General features: G+C 37.9%; 1 protein-coding gene across 1 annotated transcript in view; it reads right to left on the bottom strand.

Moving 5' to 3' along the window:
• Positions 1-22,347, bottom strand: part of KCNH8 (potassium voltage-gated channel subfamily H member 8) — a 355,181-nt gene that overhangs the window by 111,288 nt on the left and 221,546 nt on the right. The window contains exon 6 of the mRNA XM_019434283.2: positions 3,714-3,871. Within this exon, the coding sequence (XP_019289828.2) occupies positions 3,714-3,871 (158 nt within the window). The remainder of the gene's footprint in view (positions 1-3,713; positions 3,872-22,347) is intronic.

The raw sequence follows: 22,347 nt of genomic DNA, 5'->3' as shown, positions 1-22,347 counted from the left end.
AGTGGTAATAAAGGTAACTTTAAAAAAATAGTGATTAGATGTACCAAACTTGAGTAAGATTTACTCATAAATGCCAGTAATACTTCCTGTCTCATGTGCTGCACTCTCTTCTTTGTAACATCATCGACTGATAGAAAAAACTCACACCTGAAGCATATACTTTCTGAGCTCTCTGTCAAACACACAGGCTGAAGGAACCAAAATCAAATGGAACACCATTTTTGAAAACTCTCCTAGGTCTTGTCTTTGGACACATTAAAACAATACATGTGTGGCCAAGGACTTATTTTCCTGACTTCAGTGCCCAACTGAAACATGTGCACCATTGGTGTCCACAAGAGTGGTCATTGTCACTATTAACAACAGACGTGGTGCCCTAATGCATACTCTTTCACACCCTCGACTAGCCTCAAGGAGCATTCTAAAATAGAAACGGCAAATAAAGTATGACCTCATCCGTAAATAGAGTTTAACAAAGTACTTGACCTTTTCTAATTTGGAGGCGGGAGGAAGGAAGTATAAATACAAGGGAAGAAAGTGGTTTGTATGACTATACCTAAGAACAGTATTTGCTCTAAGGACTCAATCATAAACACGGTCGGCATCTTCTGGAAGTTTGCCTTTATAATTATCTGGAGTCAGTGGACATCTAGCTCCTTCCTCCACGATCTATCTCCCCTTCTGTCGAAGAAAATTGTACCTAGAACAGTGCTTGACACATAGTAAGTGCTCCGTAAATACGTGTTAAATGAGAGGATGGTTAATAAATTAAGATGGAAAACACTCTAAACTCAATATAGGAGAAATTCAATAAAAACCTTTTCAATTGTAATCTCACGAATTATTCTATGCTGAAATATAATAAAATCATAAGGTCAGCTGAGGAACTTGCCAGCTACCTGTGCTTTGATTTCTTTTTCTCATTCTTCTGTGTCAAATCTTATCTTCTTCCCTTTCACAGCCCAGTCCTCATCTGTCATTTCTCCAGCTGATTGTAAACCAGATGATTTCCTGCCAGGACTTTGCAATATCTGCTTCCTGGCTTAGAAGAATTACTGGGGGTGGAGTTTATTTTATAGGAGAAGAGTTTGATAGATGCATGACAATTTGGTACTTGAAATGAAACCTCAAAAAGTCCCAAAAGGAGGAAGACAAGTTGATTAACATGTATTGAGGTCTTTCTGGGTGTTTGACACTTAGCAAGGTATAGTATAGAAATGCTTTTCAGGCTGCTGAGAACCTTGTAGGGGTTTTTATGCTTATTTTGCCTATTTTGATGTTAATTTCCCCCAAGGAAGTCACTCAGACGGTAAGTGATTAAGACTGGGATTTCTGGGGCGCCTGGGTGGCTCAGTCGGTTAAGCGTCCGACTTCAGCTCAGGTCACGGTCTCACGGTCCGTGAGTTCGAGCCCCGCGTCGGGCTCTGGGCTGATGGCTCAGAGCCTGGAGCCTGCTTCCGATTCTGTGTCTCCCTCTCTCTCTGCCCCTCCCCTGTTCATGCTCTCTCTCTGTCTCAAAAATAAATAAACGTTAAAAAAAAAAAATTAAGACTGGATTTCTACTTTGCCACACACTAGATTTTATTAAAGAAATGTGTGAAGTATATATAAAACATTTACCATCAGCAATTATGGGCAGAGTCAAAACTAAAGCATCCAATACCTTTCTGATGGTTGTAATGAGTTTTTGAATACCATCTACAGAGATGTGCTAACTGGATGTATTTTAGATCTGGAAAACCAACATCTGTGTTTGCTTACTTATTTCTAACTTTCTTTTTACAAGTTTGTGCAGTATAACAATAGCACAGCTTATAAACTTTTCCTCATAACTTATGTTGTCCTGGGAAGTAAATATAATACTTTGAACAAATAGAATATTTCATCTTGACTAACTTATTTGGGGCAGAGCAAATTTATATGCCAACTGGTTAATGATCATACGCTCACTTCTGTGAGACACAGAAAAATTATCATTGATAAGAGACAGATTCCATTCTTTCTTCCTCTTTTGTCTTTCTTTCTAACATAGATGTTTATCTATAACTTGCATTTATTAGGTATTCATGCCAGGTTTCATGAGACAGAATGAAGAAAGGGAGCAGGAATGTAGTGAAAGTGTACAAGTACTTAAAATTCATCAAAATATGAGAATTAGACTTTTAAAAAAATCCTTTGTGTTAATTTTAGACAATGAGCATGTGAATGACAGATAAACATGTATTTTAAAATTTTGTATATTTTACAATACAATTATATAATATATATTTTAGATTATCCTATTTGTTCAGTGCCCAAAGAGAAATGGAACATAAAAAAAATTATTAGTATTTAGTCACAAAGCAGCAAGTTAATTTAGAGAGGGGTCTATCAAACATTATTCATTTAACAATTCTCCAGGAGAATGTGGAAAATTTTTCTTAGTATTTTGTGAATTATATACTTCTTTTGAAATTTTTTTGGTTGTAGTCTTGCAAATACCTTGTTTTAAGTCATTACATGTTCATTATAGTACACTTATCTAGTCAAATTCAATTTTAAAAAGCACTTTTAAAAGCCTGGATAACAATTCTCTGTAGCACTGATTGATATTATATACTAAATTTTTCCCCAGAGGTTTCCTTTCAGTTGACTTATAAACCTCTTAAAGATGTTGATACCCTCAACTTTCCATCTTAAGAAAAAAATGGAAAGGAAAAGAAAAGAAAAATGCTATTGTATAGACAATTACCAAATGCACAAATTTGTACTAAATAGTCAGGATTACAGTTCAGTCTTCATCCCAAAGTCAATAATGACTGTATTTGAAACACTGATCATTTTAATACTGAAAACTAAGCTTTTAAATTCCTGATAGAGAATCTCAAGGTCTTGTCAACTGAGTAAGAAATAGGCTTCATTTGAACTAATGTTTAGTAAATTTTTGCCTGCTAAAATTGGTTACTCTAGCAGCAAATTGCATTACTGGCCCCAAAATGCTATTATACCTCCCTAAAAGTCTCTCTATTTATAAGGGAGCACTTAATGCTTTTACGAACATCAATCGTTAAATAGTAAAAATAGCTACTACAATGAGTGGACACACTTTCTTTCCTGTGATGAGACAGGAGGATAAAGGGAAGAAAAGAGATGTTACAAACGTCAGTAAAAATCCAAAAGAGATCTCAAGTTCAAGTGGCCATTGTATCATTGTGTCATTTCTTCCCCATCCAACATTTTTACAAGGACTTGAAGTGGTTGAATTCTTTTAACTTCAGTACTACTCGGTATCTTGATTGGTCTTTTGTTTTGCTAATGAATAACTCAAGAGGTAGAGAGTAAAGGTCATAAAACCAGAAGAAATCTCAAACTCTCCACTAAACTTCTGAGGCAAAATACCTGCCAAAGTAATACAAAGTAATGCTCATTACTTTTGGTTTCCTTACCAAAGGATTTCTTCTGTGAGCGAGTATTGATGATAAATGCTTTGGGTATATCTTGGTTCTAGATATTTAAATAACTAAAACAGGTCATGTAAATTCCAAAAGGAAGTAACTTCCTCAAGTGGAGAATTTGGCCTGCGTACCATTGGTCACTTTGGTGTCTTTATTCAGGAGACCACAAAGTCCTGGACATACAAACTGCTACAAACACTTAAAACCTGAATGTGTGGAAAATAAACACAGGATTAAAAATAACCTTCAAAGTCATGTGGAAGGGAGCTCTTTACTCACCACTGTGACGTTGAAAGCATACAGGAGATCAAAAGGCAGGGCAGCAATTAAGTCAATGATGAACCAGGTTGTGACATAGTGGATGCAAATAGATCTTGCTTCAAAGATAACTTGGCCAGACTTGCTGACATAGGTTGTTCGGAAATTTAAAATAATATCTGCTTGAGAAAAAAAGATAAGAGAAAAAGAAGGAAGGAACAGAGAGAAGAAGAAGGAAAGACGAGGAAAGAAGGAAGGATGAAAGAAAACAAGCATGCAGCGGGGGGGGGGGGGGGGGGGAGGAAAAAATTGTATAAAATTACATAAAATTAGACAAACGATAACCTCTCAATGTATTTCTGACTGATAATATCTGAAATACTCCTCTCTCGACAAATCCAGTTCAATTCAATAAACAGGTATTGAAGGGTAAAGAAAATAATATTTTCTGAGCGCTGAATACACTCCAGACATCGGACCACATGTACCAAAAGTAACATGAATAAAAATAACAACAATAGTCATCATTACTAAATGCTCACTAGTACCAGGCATTGTTCTGAGAACATAGCAGAGGTTATTTCACTTACTCCTCAGAACATGTTCTTAAGTAGATGATATTATCTCCATGCTAAAGAGGCAAAAACCAAGTCTCAATGAGGAAAAGTAATGTATCCGTGATCATAATGTCAATGGTGTCAAAGAGGATTTTACACACAGATAAGTTTTAGTCTCTGTTCTTTTTTTAAATACAGGGGCACCTGGGTGGCTCAGTTGGTTAGGCGGCTGACTTCAGCTCAGGTCATGATCTTGCGGTCCATGAGTTCTAGCCCCGCGTCGGGCTCTGTGCTGACAGCTCAGAGCCTGGAGCCTGCTTCATATTCTGTGTCTCCCTCTCTCTGACCCTCCCCTGTTCATGCTCTGTCTCTCTCTGTCTCAAAGATAAATAAACGTTAAAAAAAAAAAATTAAAAAAAAATACAATTCTATTTTATTTTGTGAACAAAGTTTAACTAATCTCTCTGTGGACACAGAATTCATCTCTGCCCTAAAGGCACTTATATTAACAAAACACTGGAAGTTACTTTGTTTGGATTTCTAGGTTAAATTTTCTCATTCCATTTTAATGGATGATGTAATCATTTTCAACTTTTCCCTACATCATTCTTTTATTATATTTTTATTTTATATTCTATTTGATATTTATATTTACTTTAAATTTATATTATATTTTATTATTTATTGAACTTTTTACAATCCAGGAGGCCCTCAAGGGCACTGGTCAAATGACAGCCATAGCCACAAGGATCATCTTAGGCTCACTTCTGCTTCTATGACTAAACATCTCTGTGTCTGTTGTATTAGTCTCTGGGTTACATATCATTAAAGCACTGGAAAACATTATCTTTCCCTTTGTTTTTCAGTTGACTACAGCCAGGCCATTGGGAATTTCAGGATTGCTCTATACATGTAAGGGTGATAATGGATGAGCATTTTATGGACTGGTGAATCCAATGTAAACATATCTCTCTGTGAAACTTTGTTCTTGGGAGGTGCCATGAGTCACTGACTCAAAGATTAAAGGAGGGAATGTGGGAAGTAAATATGCAGGTCAAAGAGAACAGGAATTGGGAGAGTTATGAAGCAAATGTAAAGCTCTGAGCTACATGGTTATTGGGTGAATTGGAATACTCTTTATAGCTAATTTAAACCCTTGAAAAGAAGTAGAATAGTGTTATATGATGATAAAAACTTGATATCATGATCATGATGATGACAACGATAAAACATACAATAATGCGCACCTTGTATGTCATTTTTACTTTTCATTTCATGTTCACATTTGTGGTAGGCAGAGTTCAAAGATGACCCTCGCTCTCATATGGTCTCCTCCCCTTAAGTGAGGGTAGAACCTGTGAGCATGATCAGGTATCATGCCATGATGCTGTTGCAGTATATGGCTAAAGGGAGATTAACCTCAGTGGCCTGACCTGATCAGGTAAGCCTTGCACAAGCCAGTTTTCTTCAGCTGGTGGTAAGGGACTGGAAGAAAGCAACCGCCACATTGTGGAAGGGCCATGTGGCAGGGAATGGCGGCCAGTCTCCAACTGCTGAGAGTGGCCCCTTGCTGACATCTAGCAACAAATGGGGACTTGTGTCCTATAACCCTAAGGAAGCAAATTCTTCCAACAGCCACATGAGTTTGCAAGAGGACCTACGCTCCAGAAAGAAACACAGTTTAGCTGACATCTTGAGTTCAGTCTTGTGAGGTGGAGCAGAGAATTCAGCTAGGCCAGACCTAGATTTCCCACCTAAAGAAACTGAGATAATCAATAGCTGTTGTTTCAAGCTGCCAAGTTGGTAGTAATTTAAAGTGAGGCCATACAAAAACAAATACAACATTTATTCTGCTTTAGGTTCTCATTATAGCCTTGCGAGGAGAGATAATATAGGAATTACGACAAGACAGATTACTACTACATTTTTATAGATAATACCTTAGTATGGACCCAGTACTGTTTGGGGTCCTTTAAAATCATAATCTCATGGACTCCTTACAACAATACTAAGAGGTAGGCCCCTTCAATATCCTTTTTTACAGATGAGGAAACTGAGGCCAAAGGAAAGCAAACAACTTGTCCAGAGTCACACACATGGTGTAACTGAAGCATAGGATTAAACTTCTTTAGCTAGTTAGTGAAAGAACACAACCCCAATCCAAGTCTCCTAATTTCCAATTCAGTGCTTTGGCTTTTGGTCCCTTAACAGAGGCCAGTCACATCTCAGGTCTGGAAGCAAGTTCTAGGTGACTTCAAAAGAAAACAATAATTTTTCCAGTCTTTTGTGAATGATCTAACTTTTTTAAATGGCATTATTAAAAGTCATATGTTTGTCGAAAAATAAAAATACTGAAAAACTTTTATTGCTAATATTGAGAATATGAAAGTAAGGAGCAGTGGCTAAACCATTCAAAAAGGATGAAAACAATGCCAAGGTGATTTCTATTGCAGAGTAAAAGTGCTACCATGGCAAAGTATCAATGCATCATTGAAGCATGGCCACCAAGAAGGAGCAGGAGCAGGAGCACAGCAGAATACCATCAGGCCGTTAAGGTAGCATGTGAACTTCTCATTCTTTCTCTTAACTTTCTGGGCTCATGTATTTCTTTATTAGCAAATCAGTTTAACAGGTCAGGCCACCGGCTGTTGAAATCAAGCAGAGATTTCAACTTCATGGTTTCTAAAAGAAAGCTCAGGTTAGGCATTTGGGTTTTCATCTCATGAGTAAGAAACCCAGAGTTGTTTACCAAGCCCTTGAGTGATCTGTGGTTTCCATAACTCAGGCTGAGATAAGTCTGCATGTTCATTATAAGACTGGAGGGACAAATTCCTTGCATATTTACCAACTGATCACCAGTTCTACCACAAATTTCACAGAAAACTCACTGCCACCATCCAGGATGCCACCCTCCACATTCCTGGGGCACTCCATGAATGGCTGAATGAATGAAACGATTGGTCTTTGGTTGGTTGACACAGCAGACATTTTTGAAACTGTGTAGTAAATTATGTGTTTGACTCAAAAATAAAAGAGGTGCAGACTTCTGAACAGAAAAGATATTTTTGTGGATGAGTCATTACAGCATATCAGTTTAGCTTTTAAAAAAGCTTTTAAAAAAATAATTTGTTACTCATTTGAGTTAATTGGGTGAAAAGAAGATATGCTAATTTTAGGTTTTAAAAAGAAGTAATTATAAGACTTTTATATTTAAATACTAATAATAGTAAAAGAATATAAAAGGGATTTTTTTAGAGTCTATTTTTTACAAATCTATTTTTGAAATACACGAATTCTTTAGGTTTATTTTCAGAGAGAAAAAAACCTAAATATATATTATATTCTAAGATTTCTAGGACTATGGTCCTATCGTGCAAAGGCTCTAGGTTTATTCAATGATCAGTATTATTTTTGGATAGTTGATTTCTAAGAAACCTACTTTTGTCATATGCATAAAAATAGGCATAATTCTGGTGTATTATAATTTACAAAATATTTCCAGGCATTCATTAGTTCATGTGACAAAACCAACTCTTTCAGGTGTACTATTTTTACCAAAGACTCAGGAGATTTAAGAAACTTATTTAAAGCCATGAAGATAGTAAGCAACAGAGAAATGGGACATCTATTGACAGTTAATTCCATTGTCTTTCCATTATCTTAAAAACTTACCACACTTCCAAATATATTTTGGAGGGAATAACAATAGGTTGGTGCAGGGGAGTGATTTTTTTCTTTTTTTAAATTTTTAATTTTTTGAGAGAGAAAGAGTACAAGCAGGGGAGGGTCAGAGAGAGAGGGAGACACAGAATCTGAAGCAGGCTCCAGGCTCTAAGCTGTCAGCAAAGAGCCCAATGTGGGGCTTGAACTCATGAATTGTGAGATCATGACCTGAGCTGAAGTCAGATGCTTAACCTACTGAGCCACCCAGGAGCCCCAGGGAAATGCATTTCTGATCAGTGGAAATGCCCTTAGATCAAACTCCATATCAGCACCACCCAGGTAAAAGAATGTTAAATAAGAGTCACAGAATTGAAAATAAGGAAATTAGCTGTCTCTTGATCTGTCTAGGGACAATGGAGAATACTGTTTTCTCTCTACTGATACGAATATGGTATTGGTGTTCGAGGACCAGGAGAATCCAACGCTCGTAAATATTCCCTTAAATGGAAGGGTAGAGATGGCTAGACCGGTACTCTAAGAGTCAGGGAAGCACAGAATGAATACGATTCTGATGAGGAGGACAAGAGCGCTCCTTCCAGATCCGGTGTCTCTCGTTAGAGAGTCACGGAGGCAAAGTGGAGGTTGGCCAACACTGGCTGCAGCTTGTCTCACTTCCCTTAATGGTTTTGTCTCTTTGGCAATTAAATCAGTGACTCGTTCAAATGTTACAGTAAGAATGAGGTCTCCTCCAGACAATCCACAACCTACCTGAAAGACAACAGTAGACTTTCTATTCTGACACATCTTGAAAACATAAGTGTAATGTGTTTTTGACTTTATGTTGAAAAATACGTGAAAGCATACTCAGTGATATCCAATTTTTTACATGTGATTTTCTCATTAATTCCATTTATTATTAATACGTGCAACTGTCTATAAATACACACACACACACACACATACACAGCTTGAGCCAGGAAAAGTATTCTAAAAACCATAACAAATTAATTCATAATTCCCCACCTCAAAACCTTAAAGTCTCATGTGTTTGTGCATGCATAAATAATCCCTTGTAATACATGGTGCCAGTATCAGGTGTAATGAGTAAATAAGCAGGGCGATAGAGAATGATCATCCATATTGTATGTGGCTTATAGAATTTCCCAAAAACTGGCCGTAATATACACCACCAAAATGAGGTAAAATATAAATGAATTCTCTGATGATTCAGATGGCACTTAATTCCTTTCAGGATAACCACTTTGCCTTGTTGTATTTCAGTTCTACATAGCATGATTACAATAAAGACAAATAATGGAGAGATGGCTGTGTACATATTCTGTTTTCATATTGTTAAGGCCTCCAAAAATAAGTATTTCATTTAGCTTTTACACTAAAGGGCTATGTATGTGGCTAAAAAGGCAGGAAGGTTGAATCCATTTTTTCCAGTTGGATTTCTTCGAGAACTGTGTAATTAGAAAGTAAAAAAAAAGGGGGAGATGAACTTGATATGGCACAAATTAGATTTCTTTTCTTTACTAGTACACATGCCAGATGGGAAATAATTTAAAACTCATATTGGCTTACTTGTTAAAAAGTAAATTAAAACATAATGGTGTGCATGCAAGCCTAACTACCACATACAAATAATTAATATCTTCATTTAGCCATTTCTTTAAAAATTAATCAATGTAGTACAGCGTGGGTGGAAGGATATTTAACTAAACCAGCTGCCGACTCGTATTCTAAAGGAACCCTGTCTTTTTTCATTGCTTGTGAGGCACTCTGAACACAGTATGATGTCACAGCAAACTGAGCTAGAAGGTGTGGGAAGATGAACTGAGAGCTAATTAATAAAGAAGTTTGAGGGACTAATAATCCTAAGAATGTAATTGATTGCCCATGTTAGCGGAGGAGATTTTCATACCATTCGAGCCTTGCACATTCGTCAGTATTTGTTCCTCTTGCTTACTTTATTTTTTAAAATTTATTTATTTAATTTCAAGTTAGTTAACATACAGTGTAGTATTGGTTTCCAGAGCAGAACCCAGTGATTCATCACTTACATATAACACCCAGTGCTCATCCCAACAAGTGCCGTCCTTAATGCCCATCACTCATTTAGCCCGTCCTTCCCACCCACCTCCCTCCAGCAACCCTCAGTTTGTTTACTGCATTTAAGAGTCTCTTATGGTTTGCCTCTCTCTGTTTTTATCTTATTTTTCCTTAATGTTTATAGAAGTGCTATCAACAATAGCCAAATTATAGAAAGAGCCCAAATGTCCATTGACTAATGAATGGATGAAGAAGATGTGGTATATATAAGCAATGAAATACTATTCAGCAGTCAAAAAGAATGAAATCTTGCCATTTCCAACAACGTGGATGGAACTAGAGTGTATCATGCTAAGCAAAATAAGTTGGTCAGAGAAAGACAAAAATCATATGATTTCACTCTTTTGTGGAATAGTCTTGCTTACTTTAAATGAGAGATCTGTGGAAAAGAAAAAGCAGCTGACTCAGTGAGAAGTAATGTTTAAGAGCAACTGCCTGAAGAAGAAGGCAAGCAGGCACATTAAGGGATGTTTGATGCTGGTATTAGCTTCTGTTTTGTACCAGTGGCCAGCATTATCATGGTGGGTCCCTATTGTGGTTTTGACCCTCAACATAAACATCACTTGGACCCATAGAGAAGGGAAGGGGCCTAAAAGTCACTTTCCTCGAATAGCTGCCTTTCTCCTTATTACTCCCTTTCCTTGGTTCTAGTTTTGTCCTTAGTAGCAACAGAGAATACATTGTTCTCTCCCACCCAAAACCCCTTTCTACAAATATTAGACATCAGTCATCAAGTTCTCTCTGTGGCCCAGGCTGAGTATCTCCATTTTGTTAAATGGTCTCTTACTGATCTCAGTCCTGATGCTTTTCTCTAGCTTGGTGATTTTCACCACAAAATCTCATGGAAGACAGGATTTGGGCGTTCACTTTCTCCTTTCCTCCCTTCCTCTTTTCAAGCTGAGCTTTTATTCATTTTTAAGTAATGAGGCACACATGTCCATTTTTATTTTGAAAAGGAATTTCAAGTCCTTAACACAAAAAAGAAAATTAAAGAAATCCATTCAAGTATTTAAACACTGTCCTTTTGGAAGGAAGGTACTGAAAGGGTAGAAGAGTATACCAAAATATGCCAATTTGGCATAAGAACAATTTTGAGCTGAAGGCAATTGAGAAGCAAAAGAGAAAAGCTCCCTGCCCTCCCCCCCCATTTGTCTAAAAGCAGGGCATAAAGGTGTCGCTTCTCAAAGGTGTTGCTCCTCTCCTGTCTACCAGGAAGGACAAAAGTTCATCCCCAGATCGTAGCCTGGCTGGTGTGGTGGACAGTGGGAAATTCGTTTACTGCCACCAGTGTTTCCAGAATTCTCATTACTCCACTATCTTACCAACCCTTGATGTTATTAGGCCTTAAAGTTTTTGCCAATTGCGTGGGAATACAATGCTACAGATAACACATTTAGAATTGGTTCCATTTCTAGTAATGCAGACTTAGTAAGTTGTTGGCAAATCTTTGAAAAAAACTTACATTACTATTAGTTGAAGTAAACTATTGTCAACTCATATCTCCACACATTTTTCACACAGACTGCTCCCAAATGACTGCTCCCATTCTTTATTGAGAGGGCTAAGGGTGCCTGGCTGGCTGGGTCAGTTAAGCATCCGACTTCTGCTCCGGTCATGATCCCACAGCTCATGAGTCGAGCCCCGCAACATCGGGCTCTGTGCTGACAGCTCAGAGCCTGGAGCCTGCTTCAGATTCTGTGTTTCCCTCTCTCTCTGCCCCTCCTCCACTCATTCATGTTCTCCCTCTCTCTCTCTCTCCACCCCCCTCAAAAAATAAACATTAAAAAAAAGTTCATTTGTAAAAAAGAGAGAGAGCTAAAGCGTGGCTGTCCCTTTTAGCTTTGCAACATCCTTAAGCACTATAAAAAATAACCCGATTGATGATCCGTTGTGCTCGGCCCTGTGCTGTGCCCTTGGCATGTAAAGATGGACAAGGCATGCAAAAGAAGCATGGCTTTGCCTGGGAGCCACAGACTCTCATTTTTACAACCTGTTGTCCTTCATCTTTCAGTACATAAGTAAGCCCCATCTGTGACTATGCTGGCAGGTGCAAAGAGACAGCACACACTCCCAATACGTGTCTATTAAACCCAGCATTTACTGTCTCTAAACTAAAGATTTTATTATATTGGCTTTGTCCATTGCTTTCATTTTATTGTATAAAGTTTACCACTTCAAAAGACTTCCACCTCACATGTACAATTGGTATGTGTAAAGCCTACCAATTTTGGCTCCCGATAAATGATTCACTCTGTTTCAGTGCTATGTAACTCTAAATTAGATACTGAACTCTGAACTTACTGGATCATTTTTAATAAAAATAATTTAATGATTAAAAATAAATCTACTGAAAGACCATGACTCACACATATGTCACTTAATTGTAGAAATCCTTTTGGCATACTTATTCTGTCCTTAGTTATGGTTGCCAGGTGGTAAAATTTCTAAATTTAAAGTACAGTAGAGGGGCGCCTGGGTGGCTCAGTCGGTGAAACATCTGACTTAGGCTCAGGTCACGATCTCATGGTTTGTGAGTTCAAGCCTGCGTCGGGCTCTGTGCTGACAGCTCAGAACCTGGAGCCTGCTTCGGATTCTGGGTCTCCCTCTCTCTCTGCCCCTGCCCTGCTCGCACTCCATCTCAGTCTCTCAAAAAGTGAATAAATGTTGAAAAAAAATTTTTTTAAATAAAGTAAGATAGAAACTAGAAGGATTATCATATCTATAAATACCCAGTTGTGAAATTTTAAGAAACCCTAAAAACTCGAGCTTATTAATTTCATATGAAATAAATATTGATTACCTAAGTAATAAAACCTAGGATTGATGAAACTTGAGATACAAAATGTGTTGATATGATTAATGTTTGCCCCAAAGTGAAATCCAGCACATATATACTCATTAGAGAGAAAAATGTTAGATTAAATAAGGGTTTTATAGTTACATATTATTTTACATTTTAATTGGGACTTTCACGATCATTTTTATATTTGAGGAAAATAATATCTTTACTTACTATTTATGGTAGTTTTCACTGCTGTTTACCAAATATTTCTGGTTTTCTACCTCCTGGTATGATTATCTTTCCCTACCACCTGAAGAGACCGTATGTGTCTGTGATTTGCTTCGGCTGTAATTATAAGCCGAAGTAGCCTGAGACACTTTTGGGCAAAATTTTGAGAGCTAGTGTGTAATTCCTCACATTTTCTTTTCCCTGTTTTGATGATCATGGAAATATGAGGGAAGATAGGATCTCTGTCAGCCTGGGTTTCTGAGCAACCACAGGGGGCAAAGATCACGACTGACCCACAGTGGACACATAGCGTGAGGGAGACATAAACCTTGTGTTATATCCCACTGAGATTTTGAGGTTACTTGTTACCACAGCCCATCCTGATACGTATTCCTAAAGGCTATCGAGCAGAGTGGCTAAGAGTGAGAATCTCGAGTCCCATCTCCTGGGTTGTAACCCACTGAGCAGGTATCAGCTGCATTTAACTTGCCCGTGGTTACCCAACTAGAAAGTGGGGGAGCAGGGATTCATACCTGTCTGTATAAATACCTGTCTCTATTCATACCTGTCAGTCTGTATAAAACCACAAAGCATTTTTTATTATAATTCTTCCCCTTCTTGAAGCCTAAGAACAGAATTCTTATGGTGAGATCTATGAACTACTTCTTGAGCGCTAGGTAATTCTTAGAGTCATAAGGAGTTAATATGTAGTATTTTGACCGTAGGTTGCCATTTATAAAATTATTCGGCATATTTAAAAAATGTTTTAATTCAGGAGTTTATTATTTTTGAGAGAGCACAGTGTGGGGGTGGGGGCAGAGAGGGGGGACAGAGGACCCAAAGCAGTCTCTGCACTGACAGGTTGACAGCAGCAAGCCTTATGTGGGGCTCTGACTCACGAAACATGAGATCATGACCTGAGCTAAAGTCGGATGCTCAACCGACTGAGCCACCCAGGTGCTCCCAAAATGCACTGGTCTTAAGTGGACAAGGTAACGAATTTTCGCAAAGTTGACCATCTTGGTCATCACCAATGGATAGAGCTATAACTAGGACCAGAACACCAGAAGCCTCCTTTATGATCTTGTCCAGTGATCAACTCCTGAAAGATCACTGTTGTCCTATTACCATCGATTAATTTTGCGTAATTAGGAACTTTATATAAATGGATCATACAGTATGTATTCTTGTGTATGGATTCTTTCACTAGACATTGCGTATGTGATTTTTATCAACTTGGTATCACATTCACTGTTTTTTATTGCCATATAAAATTATATTTTATATATATTTTATTATATATATAATATATATATTATATATATAAATACATATTTCATTGTATGACTATATAGAAATTCATTTCTTAATTTTATCGTTGGTGAAAATCTGGGTTGTTTCCAATTTGGGCTATTACAGTTAATGCTCTTAGAAATACACACACACACACACACACACACACACAAACATTATACCTTTCTTTGTATAGTTATAGGTAGACTTGTTGAATCTACAAGCAGAATTGCTGGGTCATAAAGTAATTACATAAGTTACTTTAGCAGATGCTGGCAGAGTCTAATAAAGATCGTACTAATTCGCGTTCCTACACACAGTGTATGAAATTTCACGTTGTTCCGTATCTTCCTACAACCCTTGGTAATTTGTCTTCTCATTTATTTTAATTTTTTGTACTCATTTTGGTGGTGGTGAAATTATTTTCATTTTCCCAATGATCCCATGCATGTACTAACTGCATACTTGGATACCCTCTTTCATGAAGTGTCAGTTCAGGACTTTTGTCTAATGAAATAGGTTTCCCTCCTTTTTCTTTTACAGATTTGTAAGAATTTTTAGTATACATTCTGATTATGAGTTGTGTTGTTTAAGTAATTGATGCCTATGCCAAGATTACTACGCTATTCTACCATGATGTCTTCTGGGAGTTTTATTTTTTGACTTTTACGTTTTCTCTACAGTCCACATGCTGCAAGTGATTCTGTGTGTCGTGTGACGCAGGAGTCAAGATTTATATTTTCCCAGGTGGGAATCTAATTGATCTAGCGCCAGTTTAGAAAACATTACCATTTCCCCCAAAGTATTCTAGTCACGGTTTTGTCATAAATCAGGTGATCATATATGCACAGATCTGTTTCTGGTCCCTACATTTGTTCCAGCGGCCTGTCAGATACTAGCTTTTCCAGCACAGAAGAAATGGATATGCGTAAGCTCTATCAAAGTATTCTCAAATGCATTTAAAATGTGACTAATACGTTTGACGTTTAAAGCACAAGTTGATTAGTCACAAATCTGAAGAATTATATTTAAAAAACTAAAAAAAAAAAACCCCTAAATGGAAAAAACATTCAGTATTTGAAATAATGGAGGCATGCTTAAGAGAAAAATAGATTCTCACTTTAGCACATTATGATTTCATAGCTATTTTTATGAGTGTGATCTGTAGAAATTGCTCATATATTTGTGTTATGCCATAATTGCATTTCTACTTGTGGTTTCTATAATTTAGTCTACTTTTAGTCTTGTGAACAGTAAAATCATAAAAAGATCAATAGTGTCAAACCACACTTATCTGATTTCAGCAAGATATGAGTAGGATCAAGCAATAATGACAAAGTTGGGGCACAGAGTGGTTCTTTGCTCTCGTTGTATTATAATCCAGGTCACTGAAATCAAAAGGAAAGTTGGGAAGTAAGATGGTATATGTTTTATTAACTCTCCCTCAGGGTTGTTTGAGTAGAGAAAGTGGCCCAAAGACAAATCAAGTCGGTATCACCAAGCATGGTGGGTTACCAAAACCAAGAAGGCAAATCACAAGGCAAACAGAAATTGCATCCAAAAAATCACATGTGGAACTCAAAAAGAGACCAGAGCTAGAGTGGGCAGGAGGTAGTCTGGAGCCAGTTAATACCCAGGTGTGCTTATCGTCAGAGTCAGAGTGGAACATGCCCTTTACGAGGTTAAATCTATCCTTTGGAAATGTACAAAATCAAAGGCCACCAATTGGGGCTACAGTCTTAAAAGAAACAAAGTTTCTCATTATTTTTTACGTTCATATTTCACATTAAAAGTTTTTCATTATTGTTGTTGTTGTTAGGTTGTTGTTTTTTTTTTTATAGTTTTTACAAGTTTATCCTTTAAACTTATTGCAGAGTATTTCTGGAGGGGAGCTAGAAACTGCTCCTGTCTCTGTTTATATAAATAAAATATAGTGTTTAGCGTTTCTGTATCTGTTATATAAATAAAATTTAGTGTTCTCAGGGATATTCTACAGATAGTAAAACATAACTCTCAAAACTTACCAACTCTGTGTTTTTCTACTTATTACATTTTCTACATATTTTAATTGCTTAGTTCTACTTATTTTCTATTTAGAGGGTGGTGGTTTTTGATGTAAAGATGAATAAAATTTTACAAAGACACATCCATTTGTTAAAAGTCATCTGCTCATGTATTCAGGAAAGGTCTTGTCCTCAAATTAAACTTTCAGTACATTAATATGGTTTTACTGCTGTTTTTCTAGCAATATGGATCAAAGAACCTTGTCTTTGTCAGGGTTAAAGTCAGAAGGTGCTACAAAATTCAGTTTACTCAGGATTGAACATAGCCACAAATTAGAAGTCTAAGGTTTTATTCCAAGAAGTTGTTTTCTGAGGCATCACTCAAACAGCTGAGTACTCCAAATGGGGTTATTCGGCTGTCACTACTACATTACTTGACTTGGGGTGGTTTTGATGAGTTCTATACTCAAGCTAATGTCGCGTGCTTTTTTAGCATTTGTATGTCCATCAGTACTGATGCTATTCTGAATATGTATTTAAGTGTAAGCAGTAATGTCTCCTTTGCTATTTGAGAGATTCAAACATAACTGTTTCTCAATGTGCTTCAAGATTACTATTGACCATGCATTCTGCATATTTCAGTTGTTATCAGACTACTCATATGTGTGGTCAGTTCAGATTTTCAATCTGCTATGAAAATAAATCTCTTAGTGATAAGGATTCACTTGTATTATCTTAGTAAAGATGTCCAAGATAGAGGCTGATCTGATCAAATATCATCCTCCAATACCTATTCACTATTCTTCCTCTTTTCCTTTAGGTAGTACCTGTAACGAGCATGTAAATTACTTCACTTGCTTATCTATAAGCCTCACCACTTGTGAAGAACTGTTTTGGTGTCTTGAAATACATTCAAGACTTGAAATACATTCAAGACTTGAAATACATTCAAACCATGTAACGGCACAGCTCTTAATAAATGACTGTGGAGAAAGAGCATATTTATTTATTTTGCAGGTAGAAGACTTGCATATTATGTTGATATTAGGTTGTGAAGTCAGTGAGTAAAGAGTAATTCATATGGAATCAAACTATACCCAAAAGAACTTTAGTCACTCATAAAGTTATCATCTCTAGTTAAGTCCATTCTGTCACCTTTTTCTTTGACATTAAAAGAGATTGTGGCATCTTAAGTTAAGTAGCAGGTGAAACAGCTGACCTGCATCCAGTGGTCATGTTGTAACTTCTTCAAAATACTAAAATCACATTCAAATCAATAAAACCCCCACTGTATGGGAGAAACAAAGGAAATAAGACCTATCTCACACCTTATCTTCTCCTAAACTGAATGATGGTGGTAGAGGGAGGGCACTTGGGTAGCTCGGTCGGTTAAGCATCCAAACTCTTGATTTCAGCTCAGGTCATGATCTCACAGTCTGTGAGATGGAGCCCTGAGTTGGGGGACTGCTTGGGATTCTCTCTCTCCCTCTCTTTCTGCCCCTCCCCTACTGTCTCAAAATCAATAAGTGAACATTAAAAAAAAAATAAACTGAATGATGAGGAAAACTACCTTTACTATTTAAAACAGTACCTTGTTTTCCTTCTCTTTCTCTCAATCTAACAGCCATGTAGTGCAACTCTAGTATATCATGCAAAATACAACAAGAAAAAATGGCTGTTCACCAAAATTCATACTCCCTTTAATCCAGGGTAACAACTGCAGCTGGGTAATAACACCCACCCGCTTTGCCACTAGTGTGGTTGCAAGTGAGGCTCTTACAAGTGGAAACACTGTATGCAAATTTTATGCTTTGCACATAAAATTATGCATATTTGCTTTCTATGCTCTTTGTTTTTCTGTTCCTGCTGGTTGGAACGAAGAACAGAATGACCTTAGAAGCCACCCACTAAAGATGGGAGAGCCATTGTCAGTCTCAGTCCTTAAACGACTGCATAAGACAAGCACTTGCCCCTCTTCTCTCTACCAGCCTTCAGGACACTCCCCAGAACGTTAGGTGAGACAGAAATAACTCTCTACATCTCAGAAGCCACTGAATTTTTGTTGCAGCTCTTGTTATAAGAGCTTATTAAATCTAACTAATACACAAAGCAAAGCCCACTGTTCTGATTCCTCCATGAACTTAGTAATTTAACATTTCCCATGAAATAGTGCTTTAGTAGCTGGTCTTGACAGGGCAATCAAAATGTGACTTTTCATCATTATGGCAAGGAACTCACCCAGTGCTCCAGCCTCTCCCAAGGAAAGGAGAAACCCCTAAGTCCCTAAGTAGTTTTCCTTTTGCCCTCTTTAGCCAAAAATTGGTCAGCCTCATTTCAGCACAAACCCTTCTTGCAACAGCTCTTGGGCATTCAACCTCCTGGTGTTGCTTGCTAAAGCCAAGGCATTAGTATGATCCGTTGAGTTCATCCCAGTGGCCAGATGTAGCACAGGACGACTTTGAATTTCAGATAAAGAATGAATTTTTTTTTAGTATAAATATGTCCCAAAGAAAGAAAAAGTCCTTTTATTGCTACAACCATCCTGGGACTAGTAAGCCTTTCAAAGGACATCCAGTTGACCTGAAATTGACCACCCTTCCCCATGTCCCTGACATATGTGCACAAATCACAGGAACCTTAAAAACGCGTGTGTGTGCACGCACGCACACGCACTCACCACCAGATGGATCTGGATGTTTAATTGCAGTATGCAGAAGTGACGTATTTCAGTACCACAAAACATGACATATCACCTCCTCATGTGCCTCTCTGCCACGAACATCTGTTGTTCCCATTCCTTGAGAAATTATATCTTTGTTGGCTGCTACAGCTATTAACTTTCCTGCAGTTTCTTCCTATTTCATCAAATTTATACAGCTTACATTCTAGATCCTTACTCCTATCATCAATGCGTGCATAGCAAGGAACATTCCATCTACATTTTCCCATCAACTTTTATGGTTTTACATTCTCACACCCTGTCTTGTCGTACACTCATGGAATGACCTCATTAGGTTTTCACACTTTTTTTAAGAGTTGCAAATATTAGACATCACCCCTTTGTTCACTATTGGTCTCCTCAAAAGATGAGTGAGAAGAATTGCTTCTTGTTCAGTATTCTAGGCTTTTGTTCCACTCCAGATTATTTTGAGTTTTTCTACACTTTCTATAATACCTTTTGGATGATCCAGTGTAAATAAAATTGTTTTGAAGGTTCCAAAGGAATACCACCAAAATTACTGGTTTCCATGGAAACTGCAACAATAATCCTGCTATGGGCACAACATTAGCAAGTTTAAAAAATGTGTACTTTTTGGGGCGCCTGGGTGGCTCAGTAGGTTAAGCGTCTGACTTCGGCTCAGGTCATGATCTTGCAGTCCATCAGTTCGAGTCCCACATTGGGCTCTGTGCTGACAGCTCAAGCCTGGAGCCTGCTTCGGATTCTGTGTCTCCCTCTCCCTCTCTGCTCCTCCCCTACTCGTGCTCTGTCTCTCTCTCTCAAAAATAAACATTAAAAAACTTCTAAAAAAATGTGTACTTTTTTGATATTTTATTGTTTAAAATTATAATTGTAGTTTGGTTAAATGTGGTGATATGATAATGTATCATGACTTTCGGGATGAACACTGGCTTTTAAAAAATATAATCGGGTTCTAATTTCAGCTCTCCCCCTTACTAGCAGCATCTCCTCTGAAAAGTTTTGTTTTTACCATTTCTAAGTTCTAATTTCTCTTTAAGTAAAACAGAAATAATCATGATTACTCCTCATTTATTTATTCAACCAATATTTATGGACCACCTAATATGTACATGTGTTGGCTGGATACTGGGAGTACGAATATGACTAGTGCTCTGTTCATGCACTCAAAGAAACTGTAATTTAGGAGGGAATATAGGTGAGTTCACAGGAAATTATAAAGCTACATCATGAGCGCTCTGGGGGAATAGCTATACTCAAAGAATAGCTGACCTGGAAGATGAAGACTTGGAAGATGAAGTTTGCTACAGACAGGTGGGAGATCACATAAGGTGTATCCTGAAGGGTGAATACGAGTTAGCAACACAAAGGAGAAAGAGGATGGAGGCTGCCTGGTATGCATTGATTTAGAGTTCAAGAAGAGAAAGTGTTTGAAGGGTTTTAAGCAGGGAGATGACATGATCAGATATACATTATATTACAACAACAACAACAGGAAAGCCTGGGTGGTTCAGTCAGTTAAGCGTCAGACTCTTGATTTTGTCTCGGGTCAAGATCTCACAGTTCCTGAAATCGAGCCCCGCGTTGGGCTCTGCACTGACAGTGTGGAGCCTGCTTGGGATTCTCTCTCTCTCTCTCTCTCTCTCTGCCCCTCTCCTGCTTGAGCATTCTCTCTCTCTCAAAATAAATAAATAAACGTTAAAACAACAACTACAAAAACCTGACTCTAGAGTAGTGAATAGATTCCCAAGAGTGTAGGCAAGGAAAGAAGTTAGCGGGGCTGTAGTAATCCAATCAGAACTGATGGTAACTGGAACTAACATAAGGTCAGTGAAGAGTAAGAAGACACAGTGTATCAGCAGATGGTGAGGAGGTGGGCCACACAGGATTCTGAGTTTGATTTTATTGGGGGACTAAGGGAGAGGGAGGAATCTGTGAAAAGCCCTATGTTAATGGCTCATGGGGTCATATTCACAGACACGGTAAAATCCAGGAAGGAAAGAGGTGAGTACTGTAAGAAAAGAAGACAATTCAATTTCCAATCTGTGGTACTCGAAGAAGTCATGCTTCATTGGAGAGATAGTCTGTAGACAGTTGAATACACATGCATGAGGTTTTAGAAGCAATCAGGTTCAAAAGATTGATTTGGAAACCACCGACACTGAACTAATAAGAGATGATGCAAACACCCCATGGTGAGAGAGTGACATAGACGAGAGGGAACGGAGAGCCAAGGGCAAATCCAGGGAAGCGATGCCACTTAAAAATACAGGCAAAGTGAGAAGAGCTCATGAAAGAGATTGAGTAGAAATCTGGAGGAAGGAGAAGGAAAACTAGATCACAGTATGCCATGGAACCCGAAGCAAGAGAAGAAGAGATCACTAGCATCAGATAGGAAAGAGTCAGAAAAAAAGACTATCAAGCTCCATTTGACAAAAAGGCAACAGGCAACTGGAGAACTCTTCTCTGGCTTTGTTAAAATCATTGAATGAAATAATAAATGGAAAAATATTTTATCTTGAGTCTACTCTGCAAATATAAGTTTGGTCTTAAACCAAAAAGATGGAGGACTGCCTTTGGAAAAGAAGGCCATTGTTCCAACTCAATGAGCTACATTTCGTATTTTGTTTATCTGCACTATGGTAGTAGATAAACGTTAGTCTGTTAACTATGGGTCAGACACGTATTACCTGGAGGAACTAGAGAAGTAAACATCCAGTCCGTGTCCTCTGGGCACTCCTAGTTTATTTATTGTATGTGCGTGGAGTGGGGGAGAAATTGACCATTATGATATAGGGTTGAAGAGTGGGGAAGGGAAAGCATGTAAAGAATGCATGAGGGAAACCTACCCCAGACCATGGTGATAGGGTTAGAAGAGTTAAAAAGAAGATTTTGTAGAAGACATCAAAGATGATACCTCAAGGAGGCAGATTTTATTGGGTAAAGAAGAGCTAAGAAGATGTCTAGCCATTTTTTTTTTCTGAGAGTAGCAACTACAAAAGATAGGAAAATACAAAGAACATAAGGAATGGCACAGTTGAAGAACTACTGGTGGTCTCAAAGGGCTGCAGCCACAGGAGAAAGGAGGAAGTGATGATACAAAAAGGGTAAAAGGCCAGAGGCTCCTGGGTGGCTCAGTCGGTTAAGCGTCCGACTTCGGCTCAGGTCATGATCTCGAGTTCCTGAGTTTGAGCCCCTCATTGGGCTCTGTGCTGACAGGTCAGAGCCTGGAGCCTGCTTTGGATTCTGTGTCTCCTTCTCTCTCTCTGCCACTCTCTTGATCATGCTCTCTCTCTCTCTCTCTCAAAAATAAATT

Source organism: Panthera pardus, unplaced genomic scaffold (assembly GCF_024362965.1).
Source record: "Panthera pardus isolate Hobbes unplaced genomic scaffold, ASM2436296v1 HiC_scaffold_16, whole genome shotgun sequence".
NCBI lineage: Eukaryota > Metazoa > Chordata > Mammalia > Carnivora > Felidae > Panthera > Panthera pardus.
Note: the sequence above shows the minus strand (reverse complement) of the source record. Positions and strands in the feature narration are given on the sequence as shown.